General features: G+C 35.6%; 10 protein-coding genes across 10 annotated transcripts; 6 read left to right on the top strand and 4 right to left on the bottom strand.

The window, feature by feature from the left end:
* The first annotated feature begins 456 nt into the window (after positions 1-456).
* BDF20DRAFT_873276 (yippee zinc-binding/DNA-binding /Mis18, centromere assembly-domain-containing protein) lies at positions 457-1,428 on the top strand. Its single transcript, XM_053081189.1, has 5 exons — positions 457-761; positions 840-883; positions 970-1,005; positions 1,060-1,135; positions 1,214-1,428. Exons 1-5 carry the CDS (start codon positions 648-650, stop codon positions 1,304-1,306), a joined length of 363 nt encoding a protein of 120 aa, XP_052935434.1. The 5' UTR covers positions 457-647; the 3' UTR covers positions 1,307-1,428.
* Positions 1,272-4,472, top strand: BDF20DRAFT_547874 (alternative splicing regulator-domain-containing protein). Its single transcript, XM_053075719.1, has 8 exons — positions 1,272-1,488; positions 1,660-1,725; positions 1,794-1,891; positions 2,020-2,058; positions 2,156-2,292; positions 2,371-2,467; positions 2,542-3,239; positions 3,309-4,472. Exons 1-8 carry the CDS (start codon positions 1,456-1,458, stop codon positions 4,049-4,051), a joined length of 1,911 nt encoding a protein of 636 aa, XP_052935435.1. The 5' UTR covers positions 1,272-1,455; the 3' UTR covers positions 4,052-4,472.
* A 296-nt stretch (positions 4,473-4,768) lies between these two features.
* On the top strand, positions 4,769-5,092 carry BDF20DRAFT_913519 (uncharacterized protein; the record flags this gene model as incomplete). Its single annotated transcript, XM_053084084.1, has 1 exon — positions 4,769-5,092. The coding sequence occupies one exon, from the start codon at positions 4,769-4,771 to the stop codon at positions 5,090-5,092; it is 324 nt and encodes a 107-aa protein (XP_052935436.1).
* Positions 5,093-5,485: 393 nt separating this feature from the next.
* On the top strand, positions 5,486-7,308 carry BDF20DRAFT_873290 (uncharacterized protein). Its single transcript, XM_053081190.1, has 5 exons — positions 5,486-5,969; positions 6,063-6,190; positions 6,303-6,419; positions 6,500-6,586; positions 6,672-7,308. The coding sequence occupies exons 1-5, from the start codon at positions 5,765-5,767 to the stop codon at positions 7,185-7,187; spliced, it is 1,053 nt and encodes a 350-aa protein (XP_052935437.1). The 5' UTR covers positions 5,486-5,764; the 3' UTR covers positions 7,188-7,308.
* Positions 7,309-8,364: 1,056 nt separating this feature from the next.
* Positions 8,365-9,718, bottom strand: BDF20DRAFT_988168 (uncharacterized protein). The gene is made up of 2 exons (XM_053085260.1): positions 9,684-9,718; positions 8,365-9,607 (listed from the first exon to the last, which is right to left on the bottom strand). Exons 1-2 carry the CDS (start codon positions 9,688-9,690, stop codon positions 8,559-8,561), a joined length of 1,056 nt encoding a protein of 351 aa, XP_052935438.1. The 5' UTR covers positions 9,691-9,718; the 3' UTR covers positions 8,365-8,558.
* Positions 9,719-11,690: 1,972 nt separating this feature from the next.
* On the bottom strand, positions 11,691-12,624 carry BDF20DRAFT_821516 (uncharacterized protein; the record flags this gene model as incomplete). The annotated part of the gene is made up of 2 exons (XM_053077618.1): positions 11,691-12,353; positions 12,436-12,624. The coding sequence occupies 2 exons, from the start codon at positions 12,622-12,624 to the stop codon at positions 11,691-11,693; spliced, it is 852 nt and encodes a 283-aa protein (XP_052935439.1).
* A 1,582-nt stretch (positions 12,625-14,206) lies between these two features.
* Positions 14,207-14,806, top strand: BDF20DRAFT_548507 (uncharacterized protein). Its single transcript, XM_053075721.1, has 2 exons — positions 14,207-14,660; positions 14,748-14,806. The coding sequence occupies exon 1, from the start codon at positions 14,350-14,352 to the stop codon at positions 14,650-14,652; it is 303 nt and encodes a 100-aa protein (XP_052935440.1). The 5' UTR covers positions 14,207-14,349; the 3' UTR covers positions 14,653-14,660; positions 14,748-14,806.
* A 273-nt stretch (positions 14,807-15,079) lies between these two features.
* BDF20DRAFT_873302 (uncharacterized protein) lies at positions 15,080-15,409 on the top strand. The gene has a single exon (XM_053081191.1). It carries the CDS (start codon positions 15,137-15,139, stop codon positions 15,386-15,388), a length of 252 nt encoding a protein of 83 aa, XP_052935441.1. The 5' UTR covers positions 15,080-15,136; the 3' UTR covers positions 15,389-15,409.
* BDF20DRAFT_548446 (uncharacterized protein) lies at positions 15,344-16,184 on the bottom strand. Its single transcript, XM_053075720.1, has 4 exons — positions 16,171-16,184; positions 15,821-16,113; positions 15,652-15,751; positions 15,344-15,599 (listed from the first exon to the last, which is right to left on the bottom strand). The coding sequence occupies exons 2-4, from the start codon at positions 15,963-15,965 to the stop codon at positions 15,470-15,472; spliced, it is 375 nt and encodes a 124-aa protein (XP_052935442.1). The 5' UTR covers positions 15,966-16,113; positions 16,171-16,184; the 3' UTR covers positions 15,344-15,469.
* On the bottom strand, positions 16,065-17,035 carry BDF20DRAFT_941491 (uncharacterized protein; the record flags this gene model as incomplete). Its single annotated transcript, XM_053084797.1, has 2 exons — positions 16,065-16,555; positions 16,877-17,035. 2 exons carry the CDS (start codon positions 17,033-17,035, stop codon positions 16,163-16,165), a joined length of 552 nt encoding a protein of 183 aa, XP_052935443.1. The 3' UTR covers positions 16,065-16,162.
* Positions 17,036-19,230: the final 2,195 nt, after the last annotated feature.

Consider the following 19,230-nt stretch of genomic DNA (forward strand, 5'->3'; position numbering starts at 1 on the left):
ATCCAATGTACATCTGTAGGTGATATGATTCCAGGGTCGCCTTTTTTAATGGTCTTTTCTCATCTTTTGTTTCGATACATATCACATAGCCTGTTTTTGTTTCTGTGAAATGATATACACATATCTTTGATAAGACATATCAATCTTTTCAAAATGTGATTGCTTTTGTTGTTATCAGACAAAAAGCACGAGATCAACAGTTAGTGGGTTGATATAGCATTATAGATGTGTTGATAGAGTATAGGAAGGAGGAGGAATGGTAAAAGATGTAAGGCATGCTTTCGTATCTATGCTATTAGCAGGACTACTTACACAAGAAATTAGACTCATCGTTTTATCATCCTCGGGGTGTTTAAACTTGCCGCCGTTCACATTTATGCAGCAGCAGCGGCAGCTGCAGGCATTTAAAACAGTTTCAGACAATAATGCCTATTTTCTTCTTCAAATAACCTTCTTCTTTAAACAACCTTTTCCTCGCAGATAACAGCAGCAGCTCTTTTTTAGATCACTTTCTTTTTGTTTTTCGCCGTGTAACTCACTTGAGTATTTGTTTAATTTTCCAGAGAACCATTTATCATACAGCACTTTTCTTTTTTCGTCATTTTTTCTGTTCACGCCACATATAATTAATTTCCTGCTGCGAGAAGATGGGGATTACCTACAGAATCTATTTAGACATGGAACAGCATCAATACCACAAAATATATGCATGTTCAAAATGTAAAAGCCACCTAACTACGGCCCAACGATTGATATCGAAGGTATGCGGATATAAATAGTTTGGAAACGACGAAGCACACCCTTCACATGCTAAAGCACTCTATGGTTATCATGATCAGGATTTTCATGGGCTTCATGGAAAAGCTTATTTATTTGATAAAGTGTATGATACATCTACAGAATATTGCAATACTATATCATCTCATTCTCACTCACTTAGATTCCCTTCTACCATCTTGAGTATATCAGTGTGAATGTGAAGGTTTCTAACGAGCAAGAAGAAAGGTAAGAATGTGTGGTTACTTTATCTTGTGCATTATCGCTTAACATTTGCTGTAGAATCATGACAACAGGCAGGCATTGTATTAGTTTCATCGCTTGTGCCAACTGTGAGAGGGACTTGGGATGGAAATATGTAAATGTGCAGAACAAAATAGATAGAATTGTTCTTTTCCTGTTACTGACTCGCTCAATTCATGACTTTCCGTTACAGGTAAGAGCATATGAGCCAGATCAAAAGTACAAGGAAGGAAAGTATATCTTAGAAAAGTGCTCACTTCGAATGCTGAATTCTCCAATATCGTAAAAAAAGAAAAAGATTTCCTTATCAGATAATTCCCAAACCATTTACACCCCAGCCAGCTGGCTGAAATTGTAAAGAACCTCCTTTCAGCTTTTTCAATTTGGCTTTTTTTTTTTTTCTTTCCCCGTTGAACACTCTTATTCCAATTCTAAATGTGGCAAGAAGCAAAAGCAAATGATAAGAGGGTACTATTACATATGTTCCATAACCTAAATAAATAAGCCAGCTCATCGTTGACTATGACAAGTTTTGCAATCGAACATTCATTCTTATTTCGATAATACTACTTAAAAGACAAAAAAAAAAAAAAGCTACTTCAGGGTGAATGAGTATATTAAAGAGATCATCGCTTTTAGATTAGAGAGCTCATGGTAGATCATCGGAAAAGGGCCGAGAGAAGGCGTGCCTATTATGAGTCCAGAGTAAAGTCTTCCTTAAACGATTGGTAGTTTATCATCAATTCTAAAAAAGAATATTCGCTTGCATGTAGCTCGGTGATCCTCAGCAACTTATTCGTGTTATTGGTTCATCTTCAAAATTATATCCTGACGCTGAACAATTCTATTATCATGAAAATACAGATAACCTGTAAGTTTGGTGCTCTTATAAGTCGTAAATCCTTCTTGCGTCCATTACCTTTGCTAACACACACAAACACACACACACACACACACACACACACACACACACACACACACAAACACACGCATATACAGCATGCCTTGGCCAGGAAATCCTGAAATAAAAATTGACCGGTAAAATGAAGAGGGTTTCCCAATCAATTAGATTGGACTGAGGCATTTTTTTTTACTATTTTATTTTGCTTTGGCTCATCGTACTCTGTATATTTAGTTTTGATGGTCGATCACTCTTGGACTTTGTACCTGAATCTGTTGAAACTTACAAGGTCTCCAGAACTGAAGAAGAAATGTCAGAAGAGCTGAACTTCGAACGATATCATGATTTGATAGAAGCTGAGCGATTGAAAAGTAAAATCAAGGAAGCAGATAAAGGAAGTCGAGATACTTATTCATAATGATGGATCCTAACCATGTCTTTTATTTCAGTTACCGAGGCAGAGCGATTAGCGACAGTCGAAGAAGAATGGACAAAATTGTTAGACCGGCATCAAGCCAAGTTGGCTATGTTGGAGAAAGATCAAAAGTAAGTAAGCAAAAGGATGAACTGGAGGTTTTTTTTTTCTTTCTCGTACGGAAACTAATCGAGTATGGAAAAAGTAGAAAAAACAAAGCTTCTTTCGGCTTTGATTATGGCACTCGTAAAGTATCAGCAGACGAAGAAATCGATGATTTAGACGATGAAAAAGAATCACGGCTTTTAAAGGAGGTCAATATATTGCAATATGTGGATGATCTTACTGATAAAGACCGACAGATTTTGAACGAAATGTCCAGCAAGTATGGTATTCGCAGTTATGCTCGATTATTGCGAGTTGCCAAGAAAGATCAGGATAGTGAGCTAAGAGCTCTACGAAGAAAAGAGAAGGAAAAGACAAAGACAGATGATGGACTGACGCGTGCTGAAAGGAAGAAAAGAAGACGCAGAAAGAGAAGAAGAAGAAGAAGAGAAACTCTTGGAAAGGATGAGTATGGTAGACAAAGACGACGCCATAGTCCCAGCTATAATGCTTTTGATGATGACGAAGATGATGACAGCGAATACACAGATGATAGTGAAACATCAACAGATGGTTCAACAACAGACAATGGCAGTGAAGATTCCGATTTTCAAATCGAATTTGGATCAAATTCACCAGAAGACCAACAAAAGAAAGAGGACGACAAGGAAGATACTACACATGATAGTCAATACAAGAAAGGCAGTAGTAGTGGCAGTCAATCATTATCCACTGAAATAAAACTCACACCAATGGAAAAATTAAAGTTGAAAATGAGAGCTGGTCTAGCAAAAACAAGTGAGTTGTTATTTTTAGCGATTTGAAAGGTTTAACCATGTATTCTAATGATGATGTTGTTCGACATAGTCGAGTCTGACGAAAGAGACAGAAAGCAGAAAGAGAAGGAAACGGAGCTTGAACAATTACAAGAATTGGCCAGGAGCCAGGGTTTGCCTATCAATGCATACCTTGAGCCTGATCTTGCATTAAGAGATAACGCGAAAGAAGAAATAGGCAGTAGCACTACATATAGAAAAGAAAGGTATCGCTCACCTTCAACGTCCGCCGATGAGAAGGAGCCTACTGTTTCTGCTAGTAGCAGCATGAAAAAAAGATATCGCTCACCTTCAACCTCAGCTGATGAGAAAGATCACAAACTTCATGCGGCCTCGGCTACATTGAACAAACCTAGCAGTGGTAGATATCGCTTTCCTTCTACACCTCATACTCGTTCTCGTTCTCGCTCTCCGTTATACGCTTACAGTAAAAATAGTGGTTATAAAAGAAGAAAATATCGCTCACCATCTGGGTCTCGTTCACGTTCACGTTCACGATCGCGTAGTGAAAGGGAAAGACGATACAATCAACAACCCCATGCTGTTACAACAAGGCGTAATACCAAGCATCTTTCTCCACCAGCCTCCTCTTCAACGTCTCGTCACCGATATAGGTCACCAACCACATCGGATGAAGATGAGCATCGTCGATATAGAAGCATAGAAAGAAAGAGAAACTCTTATCATGGTAGCAGTAGTAGTCGTAGTAAGAGATACAGTCGAAGCCGTAGTCGTGACCGTTCTAGACGAGAAGGAAAAACTCACAGAAGATGAAATGTTACGGCTGTTTCTTTTCATTTCTTTTAACGGAGAGTGTTCATTCTTGTTTCAATTAAAATTAGAATTCCTTAAGAAAAACTTATATACGCTTCTTGTGTATAAAATATTGATAAAAACGATCCATGAAATGAAATTTCGGAAGAATACTAATACTTCTCAGTTGTAAACTCATTATAATTGGTTTTAGAATTCCTCTGCTTTTTGCACCAAGGATTCCAGAATTAAATAAATTGATAAACTGATGAGGCTCGGACTTGGACTGGGAAGGGAGTTTACTGAAATGCTGGTACCAAGCGTTGAAAGATAGAAAAAACAACCAAAAAACAACTAAGGATAAAGATTGGCACCTGCTTCAAGCGACTTAAATTATTGCCATTACTTTCCCTTTTCAGATATAATAAAACAATTAGTTATTTTATACTAAAGTTCACAGAAGGCTTCAGAATGTCCACGTTTCTGTTTAACAATTCCCGGAGCGACACAGGTCGCTCACTAAGCTTATTGAAATATAAACGGAAGAGAGATTGTTTTTCTTTGACCTGTTTAAGATTATGGTTCATGGAAAAAAGGAAAGGGACTGATAGTACTAGATAAGAGTCATCTGATCGACTACAATAAAAGAGCACCGCGAACACAATGGCAGTCTTTCCTTATTCTATTCTTTCCCTCTCTCCCTAAAAAGCAAAGAATTACAGCATTTCCTATCAAATGATGACTGAGAAGAGCCATGTTCCAGTAGATAGCTCTAAAAAGCGCACTGTAACGTTACAGGAATTGTTGGACAGGGCAATGAATAGAAGTAGTGTTAATGCGGTTGATAAGTTAATGGACACCTTTATGGACGTTGATAAAGATGACGATGGCTACATCAATCGGGATGAACTTGCTTCCGTGTTGAAAACTGTACTAGAACTGGACGACCAAGAAACATTGTCTGATCAAGACCTGGATGAAACTATGCAATCACTTGATACAGACAAAGATGGCCTCATTAACTATACAGAGTTGTGTGACTTGCTGACTATCCTAGCATAATGATTGACACAAGTGAGCTTTTACATATGCTAAACTTTTATACAGGCATTTAAATAAATTCATGTATGGATTTTGGTAAGGAGAAAGGGAAGGCCTTGAGTCACTTCTGTTTGGCTCATTGAATCAAAACATAGCATTGGCAAGCTGCAGTGGAGAAAATCTATACAGCAGGCCCTGATTTATCATAAGATTCACTGCATCAAACCATAAAGGTTCTACTTATAGTACGTTCTTGAGACAAAGATATATGTATTGTGTCCGTAGGGCAATGAACCTTTATGATATTCCTATTCGTGGTCTGGCACGTCACACAATTCACGCTTAAGCGGGGAAAAGCCTATTGCATTTCAGTTTTCCCCGTCTATCTTTTTCCTCCTCAGCTTCTCTACTTTTTTTTTGTTTGAAACGTTAAAGTGTCCTATTATGAAGTTGTTGACTTTGACAACTGCAGTTGCAACACTATTGTCAGGTGTTTTAGGTAATAAAGGAAAAGCAACAGCAGCAACAATACATATGATACAATTATATACACACAGAGTAGGGAAGGAGACTAAAATGTAATTTCACTCTTGTCATCTTGAACCTTTTCAATGTGTTTCAGCTCGTTCCTCCGTACATTTCACAACCAATAATGTCAATAATAACGCATTGGACAATGCACCCGAAGTTTCGATGAACGCCTTTTCTATGTTTTATTCACATATTATGGATAGTACAATTAAGCACCCTGCTTTACGTTTACAAGATAAAAGTCAGATGGAGGCCATGGAAGGTTTCGAGGAGTTGAAACCTTTCATACCTACAACAAACAGTCCGTTTGAAAAAAAAGTGGACGCCAGTTTAGTGGTTCTTATAAAAGGCGTCAACTCGCCTGAAGGTACACTTGAATGGTTCTCTGATTAGAAAAGGGAAAGTGTCGCGCATTTTTAACAATCCTTTGCAACCATTGCGTTGTTGTTTTCCACAACAGAATTATTTGCTACTTCATTCTACGTTTCTGATGACGAAGCTGAACACTATGATTCCTTGTTGAAGAATATTGCGCAAGAATTAGAAGAAAAGAACGATATTTCTCTTGTCAAATATGAAAATCAAAAGGTAAATGCACTGTTGCTTGAAAGATGAAACGCTGATATTGAAATAACACGAGAATGACTTACACACATACACACACACACACACACACACTCCGGTTCTAAAACAATAATAGACTGTTGTTCATCGTGATAATAAAGCTGGAGAATCTACTATTTCTTCTGACAATATGGATCAGTTCGAGCAAGTCTTTGATGAAATTGACTTTACATTATTTGACAAGAAAAATGAGGTATGTTTCAAAGGTGCGAAAAGGGCTAGAAAAATCAGAATAACAGAAAGGCTAAAAAGTATGGCTCCTATCTGATGTAGGCTGATAGACTGTTCATGATCGAAGTACAAGCTTTATATCAGTTGGAAGCAAGTGATTACGAATTCATTAAAATTAATACCTTGCAGGTAAAGGGAAAGGAACGGACGCTATATTTGCTACTAGAGAAAACAATGGTCTAATACGCTGGCCATCAATTATATTTTACTTTAGTCTCTCCTCCAAACTTATGGTGCAGACTCTGAAAAATACAAAGAAGCTCAATCTATTTTGAAATCACTTTTCATCAAGCACATTATACCAAACTTTCAACAACGCCAGTCCCTTACTACCACTCCTACTACCACTACCACTACTTTTATTATGACACCTCCTTCTAATAAGCAATGTCGTGTAAAGCGTGATGCTGTTGTGAATGGTGTAAAGCAAGATTCTTGTTTTTTATCATTGGAAGCTTGTAACAATGCTACCTCAGGTTGCCAAGGTCATGGTCAGTGTAAAGCTACTATTGTTGGGGGTAATGACAAATGTTATACTTGTCAATGTGAAGCTTCCTATTTAGGTGATTCTTGTCAGTATGTGGATGCTGTGGGTGACTTCCAACTCTTATTCTGGACTAGTGTCTTTTTGGTTGTCGTTACTTCAGGTGTTGTCTTTTGTGTTTATCAAAGTGGAAGTAATTCCGACGGTGGAATTATCATGACACAATCCGCTCCTAAGCACGAGTAAAGTCCGTCGCTCTTTTGAAGTATACATATACTATATATACATATACACATGTATGACTTTCATTAAAAATATCCCATTTGAAAAATAAACGACCAGAATTTTTACCCCATCTTCCTCTTAATACGTGATTGTAACAAGTCTAGTGCGATTATTTTAGAAAGAGATTGCGACACATGTAGTGGATAATATGAAAGGAATAATATAGCTGTATACATGTGTACAATGAAAAGGCTGATTTTTGCATTCTTCATTTGATTCTCTATCCCCCCTTCCTTTCCCTCCTTTTATTTTCCATGACAGTGTATATACATTTTTGACAGATCTTCCAAAAGTAATATAAAGCATTATAGACAACCCAATAGAACAAATTTGTATGGGGAAGTTTTATCTCATCGTTTACAAGAAAATGAAGGAGCAAAGATAGGTAGGAAGACTGCGCAAAGTATGTACTAATATTGTTTTTCTTGAAAAGAAAGAGGATATCCATGCTTCATAGTGATCAACATGAATTCTATGCCATGGCTATTATCAGAAGATAAATTGGGGTTGATGCAGACCTTTCCTAGATCATAAGATCAGTAGGAAGCTTTTTTTTTTTTTTTTTGTTTTCTTTTCTTTTTGTTTGTTTGTTTGTTTCTTTAGGTCAAATTTGCACCATGGTAATAGAGAAAAAGAACGACGGAAAGAACAGCTCTGTTTCTTGTTGTTAAGGAAGCCTACGTACATTATGGTTTTTGTTTTCTACATTGACAGATTTAAAGTTATTTTCAAGTTAAACTTTTAAAAATCATCAAATGGATAGAAACATATACACCGTATCATCCCAAAGCGAATTGAAAATAAGCAGCAGCAGAAGCAATGCTAAGTAGGGCTGTACAAATATGAAAGAATGGTGATGCAATGCTTAAGAATGTGGGGGAGGTGAGGGTGCATAAATCACGAAGTTCGCAGTTCATGTAATAGATCACACAGAAAGACACGGACATCCGATGATGCATTGTAGTTTAAGATTGGTTGAGGGTCTTTTGTTTAAAGAACAGGTTTTATTAAAACAAGAAAGGAAGCAACTATAAGTTTATTACTATAGAGAGATGCATTTTATCTACAAAAGAAATTTCGGATATGAATGAAAGGAGCAGGAAAAGGGGAGTTCAAAGCACATTTATGCACAAGTATCAAAAAAAAAAAAAAAAGCTATTCGTTGTTAAGTGAATTATGAATTACGTAGTATAGGGACTTAATAAATGGAAAAGGAATTGGCTATAGGGTGGTATCTTGTATGGGATGGCTTTCATTCGCTTGTTTGTCAGAGAATTGTTTCAATTTCAATAAACATGTAAATGAAAAATAAAATAAAGAAAACAACCATTGTTAATGAGAGCCATTACTACTACTGTTACTGCTACTGTTGTGTTCAATATAGTTATAGTGTAATGATAACCTTGTTGGTAAAGGTGCCACTAATGTAGGATACTCTCTGTTTTCGGAATGACACGAAGAAAGATGATGATGCGGATGTTGATAAGGATGATGGTGACGTCGAGCATCACTTATTCTTGTAGGAGGCGTTGTAGGTGTCCAGGATTTGGAAGGAGGTGTTGTTGTAGTAGCACCAGAAGTAATAGTAGCCATTGTTGCAGATGTTGTTGTTGTTGTTGTTGTTGTTGTTGCTGCTGTTTTTTTGGTGAGAGCAGGAGGAGTGACAGGTGGTGATCTCATCATACTGGATTCTCTTTTGAACGAATGATTGTGGCTATTACTGCTACTGGTATTGCTATGGTTGCTGACCATGGTAGCCAAGCTTTCATTACTTGAAGAACGACTCGATTTGTGGATACCGTTGTTCGTGTTGTTACTGCTGTTACTGCCACCACCACTACCAGCACCATGACCACCATGACTGCTGCTATTGCTGTTACTACGTGATTTACGAATCCCTTGAAGTGTACGATATCGATTAAAACAAGTGGCGCGTTTACGATGGGGTAGTTTTCCTGAAATTTGTCCCCAAGTTAGCCCTTTTCGTACACCATCACATATAATCGCATCTTCAAAATCAGAAAAACGACTACGAGGTTTTCCATTGTGGCTGTTACCCGTAGGCGCACTTGTGGTGGTAGCGGTAGTTGTGTTGGTGGTGTTGGTGGTGATGGTGGCAGTAGGCGTGCTGTTACTGCTTATTGTAGAAGCAATTGAACTGATACTGGATGTGGCACTCAACATATGATTGGATGCTCTCGTTACGGTGGGTGAGGATGATAGTGATGAAGAGGGCGATGATGAGAAATAATCCATCGCTTGGGGCTGGTGGTGATGTTGATGAGGAGTATGGTTGACGTGATGCTGCTGTCGCCGTCGTGGTGAAGGAGGTGGAGAAGAAAGTTGGCCAACGACAACAGTTGGATTAAGCATATCAGCAACTATGAACATAGAACGACAAAAGTAAGTAAACATTTTTAAGGCTTTCAATAGAAGTTGACATGCTAGACGACTTACTTTTCATTTTTTACGAGTAAGAATGACTATTTGCCAATGAGAGAAGAAAAGAAAGAAAGAAAAAAAAAAAAAAAAAAAAGAAAAAAAAAGAAGAAGGATAGATTATTGTAAGAGCAAAAAGATTTGTATTGTTATCTACATATTTATATATGCTTGCAGTAAAGTTAATATTTGTATTGTACATATAATGATTTTCATATCAAATACTTCAATCACTAAAAGAAAGAAAGTGTTGATTTAATTGACAGCAATGGAAAACAGGTGATAATAAACCCTATTTTTACATCAACAGTATATCTCTAAAGGGTCATTCAAGGGGGTCCTCCACTATTGGAGATAGGAAAAGAAGGATCATTGTCACTGACTATAAGTCCCGCCAATTTCTCTTTTGGTATGAAAATCGTGTGTTTGGGAGCAAGGTACATATTAAGTAGTAATAGCTTTTGGGTGGCAAAAAAAAAAAGGACCGACGTAACGTTTACGGGTCATCACGATTGCGGAAGAGTTGGTGAGGGGGGGGGGAGGGGATGTACCATAAGAAGAAATATCCAGACACGGACATAAGCACAGGTGCAGACGCAGACGCAGACGCAGACGCAGACGCAGACAGAGGCACAGGCACAGACACAGACACAGAACATGCAGCATTTGTTGATCGGATTTTTGGTATTATGCAGATTTCTTTATTTTGCATTATATAACAAAGAACGTTTTAATACTTACATCAAGGTGCTTTGGAATGTATAATGACAAATAATATATATTATACGTATATATTATATTGTATATATATATTTTAATACGGTAATAATCCCGTTTTTCTTTTTCCTACTTTTTTTTTTTTAATAAATAACTTGCTATCCTTGTTCATTCTTTATGAAATTTATTATATTCTTGAAAGTGTGTCCATAGAATGAGTTTGGGTCTAACGTTTGCAACCTTTTTTTTTTTTTTTTTTTTTTTTTTCCTTTTCTGTTGGTACAAATAATGATAAATTAGTGTGAAGTGACTATGACAATAAGAGATAGAATAACGTAAAGATGAACGATCAAATCATATTGGGTTTCCTTTATGAACACTTTCTCTAGTTATCGAGAGAATGAAACCAATTTTTCGTATCTAACAATATGCAATCCTTTTATGCTCAAACATAATAAGCACAGTAAAGCACGGGCCCTTTGTAATGCTTTAAATAACCCCTGACAGGGAGTTTAATTTGTAACATTAACTTTTTTGTCAACACAGATATTTATTGTTGATTCTTCATGCATTGCTCTGAATCAACAAACGCAAGATGTACAGATCCTTTTTCTGCTCGTTTCAAGTCATCTCAAAATGATCATTTCTAATATCGATAAATGTACAAGTTAGGTTTAATGGGATGAGGAAAGGAAAAAGAAAGTATCTCTAGAAAAAAAAAAAGATAAAAAAGGCAAGCTTTGGAGCCTAGGTGTATGTGCATGTATATATAAATATATAGATGTATATGTGTGTATGAGTGTGTCAGTGTGTAAGAGCGTGAGTGTATATGAGCATGCGTTTGTGTGTACGTAGATAGATAGATAGATAATTGACGAATATTATTAAAGCAGTTGATACCTGATGTGCCAATGTATAAGTTTGGCACTACCTCGTTTTTTGGTTTCTAATGGCCATTGATGTCTCTACCCTCTTTTTATACATATATTCCTATTACTCTGATTGAGTTACAGTTTGTTACTCTTCCATAGCATCTTCGTCATCAAGATCAAGTTCTTCGTCTGCTCCCTCTTCATCTGCTGCTGCTTCAAAGTTGATAGGAACAACTTCATTAATAGATGAGATGAGTTCTTTCGCGTGATCAATCAATGCTTCATCTTCAGAGCCCACGATATCAAACAACTAGTTGTATATACAAGAAAACAAATCAAATGTTTTTAAGCTTTCAATTAGTCATTCATTCTTTTACAACATGAGTATGTTTTCAATTTGTTTTCTCCTTCTTCTGTGTAGGATGTATATATGTCATCACTTTACCCTCACTGCTGTTTCTAAACAATCCCTTGCATCTGCCCACAACGTCGTTTTGTCTTCTGGTGATCTGTCGTCTTCGTCTCCCAAGCAATAATAAGTCCAACCATACAAATACCACAGGTCGACGACTTCTTCATTTTCCTTTTGCAGATTCTCCAGCACAGTAAAGGCATGGTCAAACATACCGACCTCCAACAAAAGTTTCACGAGATTCAGACGACTTTCATAAATGGGTATCGCGGGATCGCCTAAGTCTTTGTGAATCCATAATTCCATCGCCGTCGTCAGCGCTTGACGTGCCTCGTCCTGACGTTGTTGACTCAGTCTTACAGACGCAAGCGTTTGATACACTTCGGAATTGTTCGGGTCCACTTCAAGAGCGTGTTTCGTATATTCTTCACATTTCTGTTCTGCTTCAGGTTCAAAACATAAATCTGTGAGATAGAGTTCCGTCATGGAACAAAGCGCGCTGGATATCTTTGATGCAATCACTTTGGAGTCTTCAGAGTCAGCTGGTAGTTTGTTTCTTTCAATGACCATCAAGTCGACGCCTTTTTGAAAGGCTTCAATAGCATCTTTGGCGACTGACATTTGTCCTAAATACATGTATTTACTGTAACCAGCATTCGGTTCTAACTGTATGGATTCTAATAAATGCTTTTTGAATAGTAAAAAAAATAAATTAAGTCTATGTTTATATGATACCTCGTGGTCTCATAAAGTAGTTTGAATGACTTACTTTGCGTGCTGATTCATAATATCCAAGTTCAAGTTCAACTTGGCCCATCATCTCTAGCACTGTGGCATTCTTGGGTTCCAACTCTAATGCCTTTTTACAAAACTTATATGCAGCTTTGTATTCTAAATCTTCAATATTTTGCAATATTCTTGGTTTTAGATCTTCGACTGTATAATTAACAGAAGACATTGGAGGTTGAGACTTTTTTGAACGGGAAGATAAGGTAGGGTTGAAAGAAAAGGTGAGGGTTGGGTGGGGAGTTGAGATGTGGGGAGGAAATGAATAGGGAAAGAGCCAAAGTATGATTTGTTTTAGTGATGATATTGTATCAAAAAGTAGGCCATAAGAAAGGGCGTCACAAGCCTACGATTTAGGTGAGGAGAGGGGGGTGTGAAGCGGGGACGGGCAAGAAAGCCACTGCCGGATCAAAAAAAAATCAGACGCCGTCAGCCCAGTTCCTAAAATTTTCTGTGATTTTTTTCGGCTTCAAAGCGAGTAGTATGTATGTCAAACATAAAAGCGCAATGATGAAACCAGTGGGGAAAATATATGTTGATAAAATCTGTTTTAAGCAGCTTTTCTTTCATAAGGAGGGAAGTATGACTTCTCTTTTTGAGCTTATTCTTTCAGAAGGACTGCTTGAAATGACATGGATGCAATAGGGTATAGAATATACCAAAAAGTAATGACACTCAAGCATAAAACTAGATTACCATAATTTTTCTGCGAGTTCTGTACTAAGCATTCGTACGGACAATTCTTGTAGAAAGCATCAAATCGATCACGTGGGATCAAGAAGTATCTAATCGGTTGGAACTACATATGCTAACCTGCATAGAACTATCCGCTTTAAAAGATGTTCAACAGAACGCTTTTCCGTTGTACAATGGACGCATTGTATAGGTTAAATCGCTTAAAAAGAACTCCCGATTGGATGCTTTCCATCTGCAACCGAACTGAATAGTGAAAAAGATGGATCAAATGCAAATAACAAAAAAGAACTGTGTTAAACCATGAAAAAAGGCCTCAACAAAAATTTAAAAGACAGCAGATTTTATGACATAAAAGTCTTCTATTAAATCTGCAAGCTAAAAATATAAAAATAGACAACAAAATGTCTCAGGTTGACAGAACTGGCTCACTCGTTATACATGGTCTTTTGATAATCCATAAATGAAATCAGTACTGTCTGCTTCTAGGGTAAGTACCCGTCGGCCAGAAATCAAAAGAGACTGACGAGATAGGTACAGTATTTTTACTTGAAATTGAGATGTTTCTGCAATATTTCTAGAAGAATTAAATTTCATTTTGGACTATCTTATTTATTTTCTGGACAAATTTACCTAACTGATTTAGACAGGTGTAATATATTTTTAGACAAGTCCTTTTTTTTGAGACGAGTGTAATAATTGAACTCTTTGTCAGGATCCAATTCCAATTTAGATAATACCAGTGATTGTTATTTTTTTTTGTTCATCTTGACTCGTAACAATTGCTGAACACTTTCAAATGACCCTTGAGATTAAACCTCGTCAAAAACTTGACTCCTCAGTTGTAAACTACAGAGCTTTTCCTTTTGTCTACAAGGATTCTAATTTATTAAAAAAAGTACCACACTGGTTTTTTTAATCGTAAGTTATCGTCTTAGCAAAAGGTGCACGAGTCAAGAAGTCTTCATAAAGAAGTTCTTCAGTTCACTTTATACGAATATCAATATACCGCCTATGTATTTTATCACTACATCTATACAAATTTTTTTTTTTTTTTTTTTTTTTTTTTTGCTTGAGGGTGTTTATTGTATATAAAAATGGACTTTCATACTTTATAGCTTTGATTTTTCTTTTTCTTTTTTTTTTAAGTTACCTTAAGCAACCCCCAAAAAGAGGAATATAAAAGTAGACCCGCTTTTACAAAATGAAGGAATATAATATAGTAACCAGGAAATATAATAGTATTGTTCTTCCAGCATCAATTGGTCACCCCACTCTTTCTGATTTTTCATTTCAGCATTTCACTTGGCTTTTTTGTCATTTCAGAATTTCACTTGGCTTTTTTTTTATTTCAGCTTTTCACTTGGCTTTTTTTCAGCATTTCACTTGGCTTTTTTGTCATTTCAGCTTTTCACTTGGCTTTTTTGTCATTTCAGCTTTTCACTTGGCTTTTTTGTCATTTCAGCTTTTCACTTGGCTTTTTTGTCATTTCAGCTTTTCACTTTGACGTGTTTGGTGAGATAATAACTACAATACTCGAGTACGTACAACCAGGTAGAGAATACATTCTACCACGGTCTATCTATATTGCATCTAATATAGGTTATGTACAACATAGAACAAGATATAGGCCTAAGTATAATAATCACCCAATAAGCATCTGAACCTGAAATTAGTGACTAGCATACGCGTCCTCAAATAATATAATTCCCATTAAACCTCACAAAGTAAATAATCCTTCTACTTCATCTGAAGAATAATAAAGACACCTAAGTTCATAGTCATCGACTTACAACTGTTATCAATTTTTTAAATAAGCAAATACAACACACTTGGCTTTTTTGTCATTTCAGCTTTTCACTTGGCTTTTTGTCATTTCAGCTTTTCACTTGGCTTTTTTTTCATTTCAGCTTTTCACTTGGCTTTTTTGTCATTTCAGCTTTTCACTTGGCTTTTTTTCAGCTTTTCAGCATTTCACTTGGAAAAAAATCATGATTGTTATTTCTCGCGAGGAAGCAGTATGTTTGTTTTATGCTGTGCCATACAATGAAGAGAATGTTAGAAAATATACCAAGATCCTCGATGAAACGAAAGCTATAACCATTTGTTACTCTGAAGATCCTAGGCGCCCATTTCTTTGCTCGCTAAAGTCGATGGAACTTGATCCATCAGAATATAAACAATACCCTGCAATTCTGCAGGTAGCCAAACATTCAAGCAGTTTTGAAACAACAAGTTTTTAATGAATAAAAGAATTTTTTAAATGTAGAGTTAATTGATTTAGTTTAGGAGTGAGAGAGGGGCAACATCTTTGAGCGATGAAACTAGTTTTCTCTACCATCGAATCTAAATAAACTTCTTTTTTCAACAATTTCGTCCTCGGATTCTAATATATGTATTTGGTTGTCATGTGCAATAGTTTCTATGATTATCTTTTTTAAACTTGGGTATTTACTGAAGCCAAAGTTAGTTATTTGTTTTACTCAGAAAATAATGTGACACTTACGAAAGAAATAATTCCAGATCTTTTATATTGGTAGTTAAACCTGCAGAATCAATAACTACTAAGCATGCTTTTTCTATCTTTGCTAAACCCTTTAGTAGATCTACAATCAAAAAGTTGGTATAAAATGCAAAATTGTATTACATAATACTTTATATAAGATATTGGATACCTTGGGCGTCACCAGCCACACCTGACAACTCATCTAGTATTTTGTTCTTCTTTAAGTCTCTTTTACTTATCGGAGTCTTTGAATTGCAGCTGACTGTAACATAAACACTTTCTACTAGTGATCTCTCCTTTAATCCGACTATCATCGACTGAAGTGATGCAACTACATTAGTATTATCCTCCTTCGTTCTTGATTTGCGACAATAGCCCAATATATTATATCCGTCTTGTTTGAGTCAGTTATATATTCTTTATATCTTTCAGGTAGTGTAGCAATATATGCCGATAATGCATCTACGATGTGATAATTATTAATACTGTAATAGTGATAATAATAAACCCGTTACTTACCTTTAAAGTGGTCTTTTAATACATATATGCCTCTTAATGATAATCTTGTCCCTAGCTTTCCATGTTTTCTCTTAACCCCCGCATCCAAACACTTCAATTTTTGTGAGGTGCACCATACTCTGAATTTGCTACAAGGTTCGTCTTGAAAAGCTAAACTGTAGTTCTGTATCTCTGACATGATATCATCAATTGACAAATATCTTAATTCATACGATATTGATTTGGGGTCCATTGGTAGATACGCAGTATCTAAGAACTGTTTTAGCTGCTGTTTGGACTCTATAAAAAGGATAAGCTTAGTCATTGAAGGCAAAAAAAATACTTCTGAATACGTACCAAGCATTATTTTATTATTCGTATTGACAACATCATGTGTTTCTTTATCCTCGTCTTCATTTATTTCTTTATTTTGTTCTTCGGTTACTTCTTTATTTTTTTCATTTTCTTCTTTATCTTCTTCATTTGTTTCTAGATTAATTTCAATCGTCGTTTTTTCATTTTCTTCTTTATCTTCTTCATTTGCTTCTAGATTAATTTCAATCGTCGTTTTTTCATTTTCTTCTTTATCTTCTTCATTTGCTTCTAGATTAATTTCAATCGTCGTTTTTTCATTTTCTTCTTTATCTTCTTCATTTGCTTCTAGATTAATTTCAATCGTATCTTTTGACGTATACAAGTTGATGTCGAACCAATTCGCGTAAATAACTCTTGTGCACAAAAGTTTTGGTTTCTTAGGGTTTCTTGTAAAGCATATTTCTACATCTTCTAATTCATCGATGATCTTGGTATATTTTCTAACATTCTCTTCATTGTATGGCACAGCATAAAACAAACATACTGCTTCCTCGCGAGAAATAACAATCATGATTTTTTTCCAAGTGAAATGCTGAAAAGCTGAAAAAAAGCCAAGTGAAAAGCTGAAATGACAAAAAAGCCAAGTGAAAAGCTGAAATGAAAAAAAAGCCAAGTGAAAAGCTGAAATGACAAAAAGCCAAGTGAAAAGCTGAAATGACAAAAAAGCCAAGTGTGTTGTATTTGCTTATTTAAAAAATTGATAACAGTTGTAAGTCGATGACTATGAACTTAGGTGTCTTTATTATTCTTCAGATGAAGTAGAAGGATTATTTACTTTGTGAGGTTTAATGGGAATTATATTATTTGAGGACGCGTATGCTAGTCACTAATTTCAGGTTCAGATGCTTATTGGGTGATTATTATACTTAGGCCTATATCTTGTTCTATGTTGTACATAACCTATATTAGATGCAATATAGATAGACCGTGGTAGAATGTATTCTCTACCTGGTTGTACGTACTCGAGTATTGTAGTTATTATCTCACCAAACACGTCAAAGTGAAAAGCTGAAATGACAAAAAAGCCAAGTGAAAAGCTGAAATGACAAAAAAGCCAAGTGAAAAGCTGAAATGACAAAAAAGCCAAGTGAAAAGCTGAAATGACAAAAAAGCCAAGTGAAATGCTGAAAAAAAGCCAAGTGAAAAGCTGAAATAAAAAAAAAGCCAAGTGAAATTCTGAAATGACAAAAAAGCCAAGTGAAATGCTGAAATGAAAAATCAGAAAGAGTGGGGTGACCAATTGATGCTGGAAGAACAATACTATTATATTTCCTGGTTACTATATTATATTCCTTCATTTTGTAAAAGCGGGTCTACTTTTATATTCCTCTTTTTGGGGGTTGCTTAAGGTAACTTAAAAAAAAAAGAAAAAGAAAAATCAAAGCTATAAAGTATGAAAGTCCATTTTTATATACAATAAACACCCTCAAGCAAAAAAAAAAAAAAAAAAAAAAAAAAAATTTGTATAGATGTAGTGATAAAATACATAGGCGGTATATTGATATTCGTATAAAGTGAACTGAAGAACTTCTTTATGAAGACTTCTTGACTCGTGCACCTTTTGCTAAGACGATAACTTACGATTAAAAAAACCAGTGTGGTACTTTTTTTAATAAATTAGAATCCTTGTAGACAAAAGGAAAAGCTCTGTAGTTTACAACTGAGGAGTCAAGTTTTTGACGAGGTTTAATCTCAAGGGTCATTTGAAAGTGTTCAGCAATTGTTACGAGTCAAGATGAACAAAAAAAAATAACAATCACTGGTATTATCTAAATTGGAATTGGATCCTGACAAAGAGTTCAATTATTACACTCGTCTCAAAAAAAAGGACTTGTCTAAAAATATATTACACCTGTCTAAATCAGTTAGGTAAATTTGTCCAGAAAATAAATAAGATAGTCCAAAATGAAATTTAATTCTTCTAGAAATATTGCAGAAACATCTCAATTTCAAGTAAAAATACTGTACGTGGTACAACTGCACCACAGAATATTCTATTTCATTTTTGAAACCCAGCTAAAAGACTCGTGTGTTTGACCCAATGAACTCCATTTTTATTATATTTCTAGGTCAGTTGAGGGTTGTTGATTCAGTTCAAAAGGACAAAAAGCAACAGCAGTTACGTATTTTTACGCGAATAAAAAGGTCTTGCTTTATATGAACAAAAGCTTAATTACATTGCAAATAAACAAAAGATTACTCTATCTGTATGTTTAACATTTGAATGTTGTCTAATAGTTAAACACGTACTTTTTTATATCTATACACATCTATTTCATAAGTCCTATAAGCTGGATGATCGTTTGCAATCATCTCCTCTTTTCTGCTTCAAAAAGAGTCACTGGTTTCTGAAGAAACGGAAGCAAAAATTTTCAAGACACACAGTGCCAAAAATCAGTTTTTCTTTTAAAGGTCCATTCTAAAAATAAATAACTCCATTCTAAGGTGAGACTTTATGAAGTTTAATTACTAATTTACAGTACAAGCAAAGAGCATAGCTTAACTTTATATAATAGTTTTTTCACTCGACAGACGTTTTTAATCTGTACCAAAAAGGTTTCCACGCGTCTGTAGGTCACATGTTTTTATAACGTAGAAACAACTATAGAAAGAATGGTTTTTTGAATGCATATATGACGCCTCATATGAGAAGAGAAAGGGACCATTGTTAAGCTTGGTTTTTTTTTTTTTCAATAACCGATCTTT

This window comes from Mycotypha africana, assembly GCF_025528875.1.
Source record: "Mycotypha africana strain NRRL 2978 chromosome Unknown BDF20scaffold_6, whole genome shotgun sequence".
Classification (NCBI taxonomy): Eukaryota; Fungi; Mucoromycota; class Mucoromycetes; order Mucorales; family Mycotyphaceae; genus Mycotypha; species Mycotypha africana.

Coding starts and splice junctions, on each gene's coding strand:
- BDF20DRAFT_873276 (XM_053081189.1), top strand. CDS start 648: ATGGGGATTACCTACAGAATCTATTTAGACATGGAACAGCATCAATAC. Junction 762..839: donor CCCAACGATTGATATCGAAG/GTATGCGGATAT, acceptor TATCATGATCAG/GATTTTCATGGGCTTCATGG. Junction 884..969: donor GCTTATTTATTTGATAAAGT/GTATGATACATC, acceptor TGAGTATATCAG/TGTGAATGTGAAGGTTTCTA.
- BDF20DRAFT_547874 (XM_053075719.1), top strand. CDS start 1,456: ATGTGGCAAGAAGCAAAAGCAAATGATAAGAGG. Junction 2,293..2,370: donor AGAAGCTGAGCGATTGAAAA/GTAAAATCAAGG, acceptor CTTTTATTTCAG/TTACCGAGGCAGAGCGATTA. Junction 3,240..3,308: donor AGCTGGTCTAGCAAAAACAA/GTGAGTTGTTAT, acceptor TGTTCGACATAG/TCGAGTCTGACGAAAGAGAC.
- BDF20DRAFT_873290 (XM_053081190.1), top strand. CDS start 5,765: ATGAACGCCTTTTCTATGTTTTATTCACATATTATGGATAGTACAATT. Junction 5,970..6,062: donor AGGCGTCAACTCGCCTGAAG/GTACACTTGAAT, acceptor TTTCCACAACAG/AATTATTTGCTACTTCATTC. Junction 6,420..6,499: donor TATTTGACAAGAAAAATGAG/GTATGTTTCAAA, acceptor TATCTGATGTAG/GCTGATAGACTGTTCATGAT.
- BDF20DRAFT_548507 (XM_053075721.1), top strand. CDS start 14,350: ATGAAGGAATATAATATAGTAACCAGGAAATATAATAGTATTGTTCTT.
- BDF20DRAFT_873302 (XM_053081191.1), top strand. CDS start 15,137: ATGATTGTTATTTCTCGCGAGGAAGCAGTATGTTTGTTTTATGCTGTG.
- BDF20DRAFT_548446 (XM_053075720.1), bottom strand. CDS start 15,965: ATGATAGTCGGATTAAAGGAGAGATCACTAGTAGAAAGTGTTTATGTT. Junction 15,752..15,820: donor TGTGGCTGGTGACGCCCAAG/GTATCCAATATC, acceptor TTTTGATTGTAG/ATCTACTAAAGGGTTTAGCA. Junction 15,600..15,651: donor GATCTGGAATTATTTCTTTC/GTAAGTGTCACA, acceptor CTTTGGCTTCAG/TAAATACCCAAGTTTAAAAA.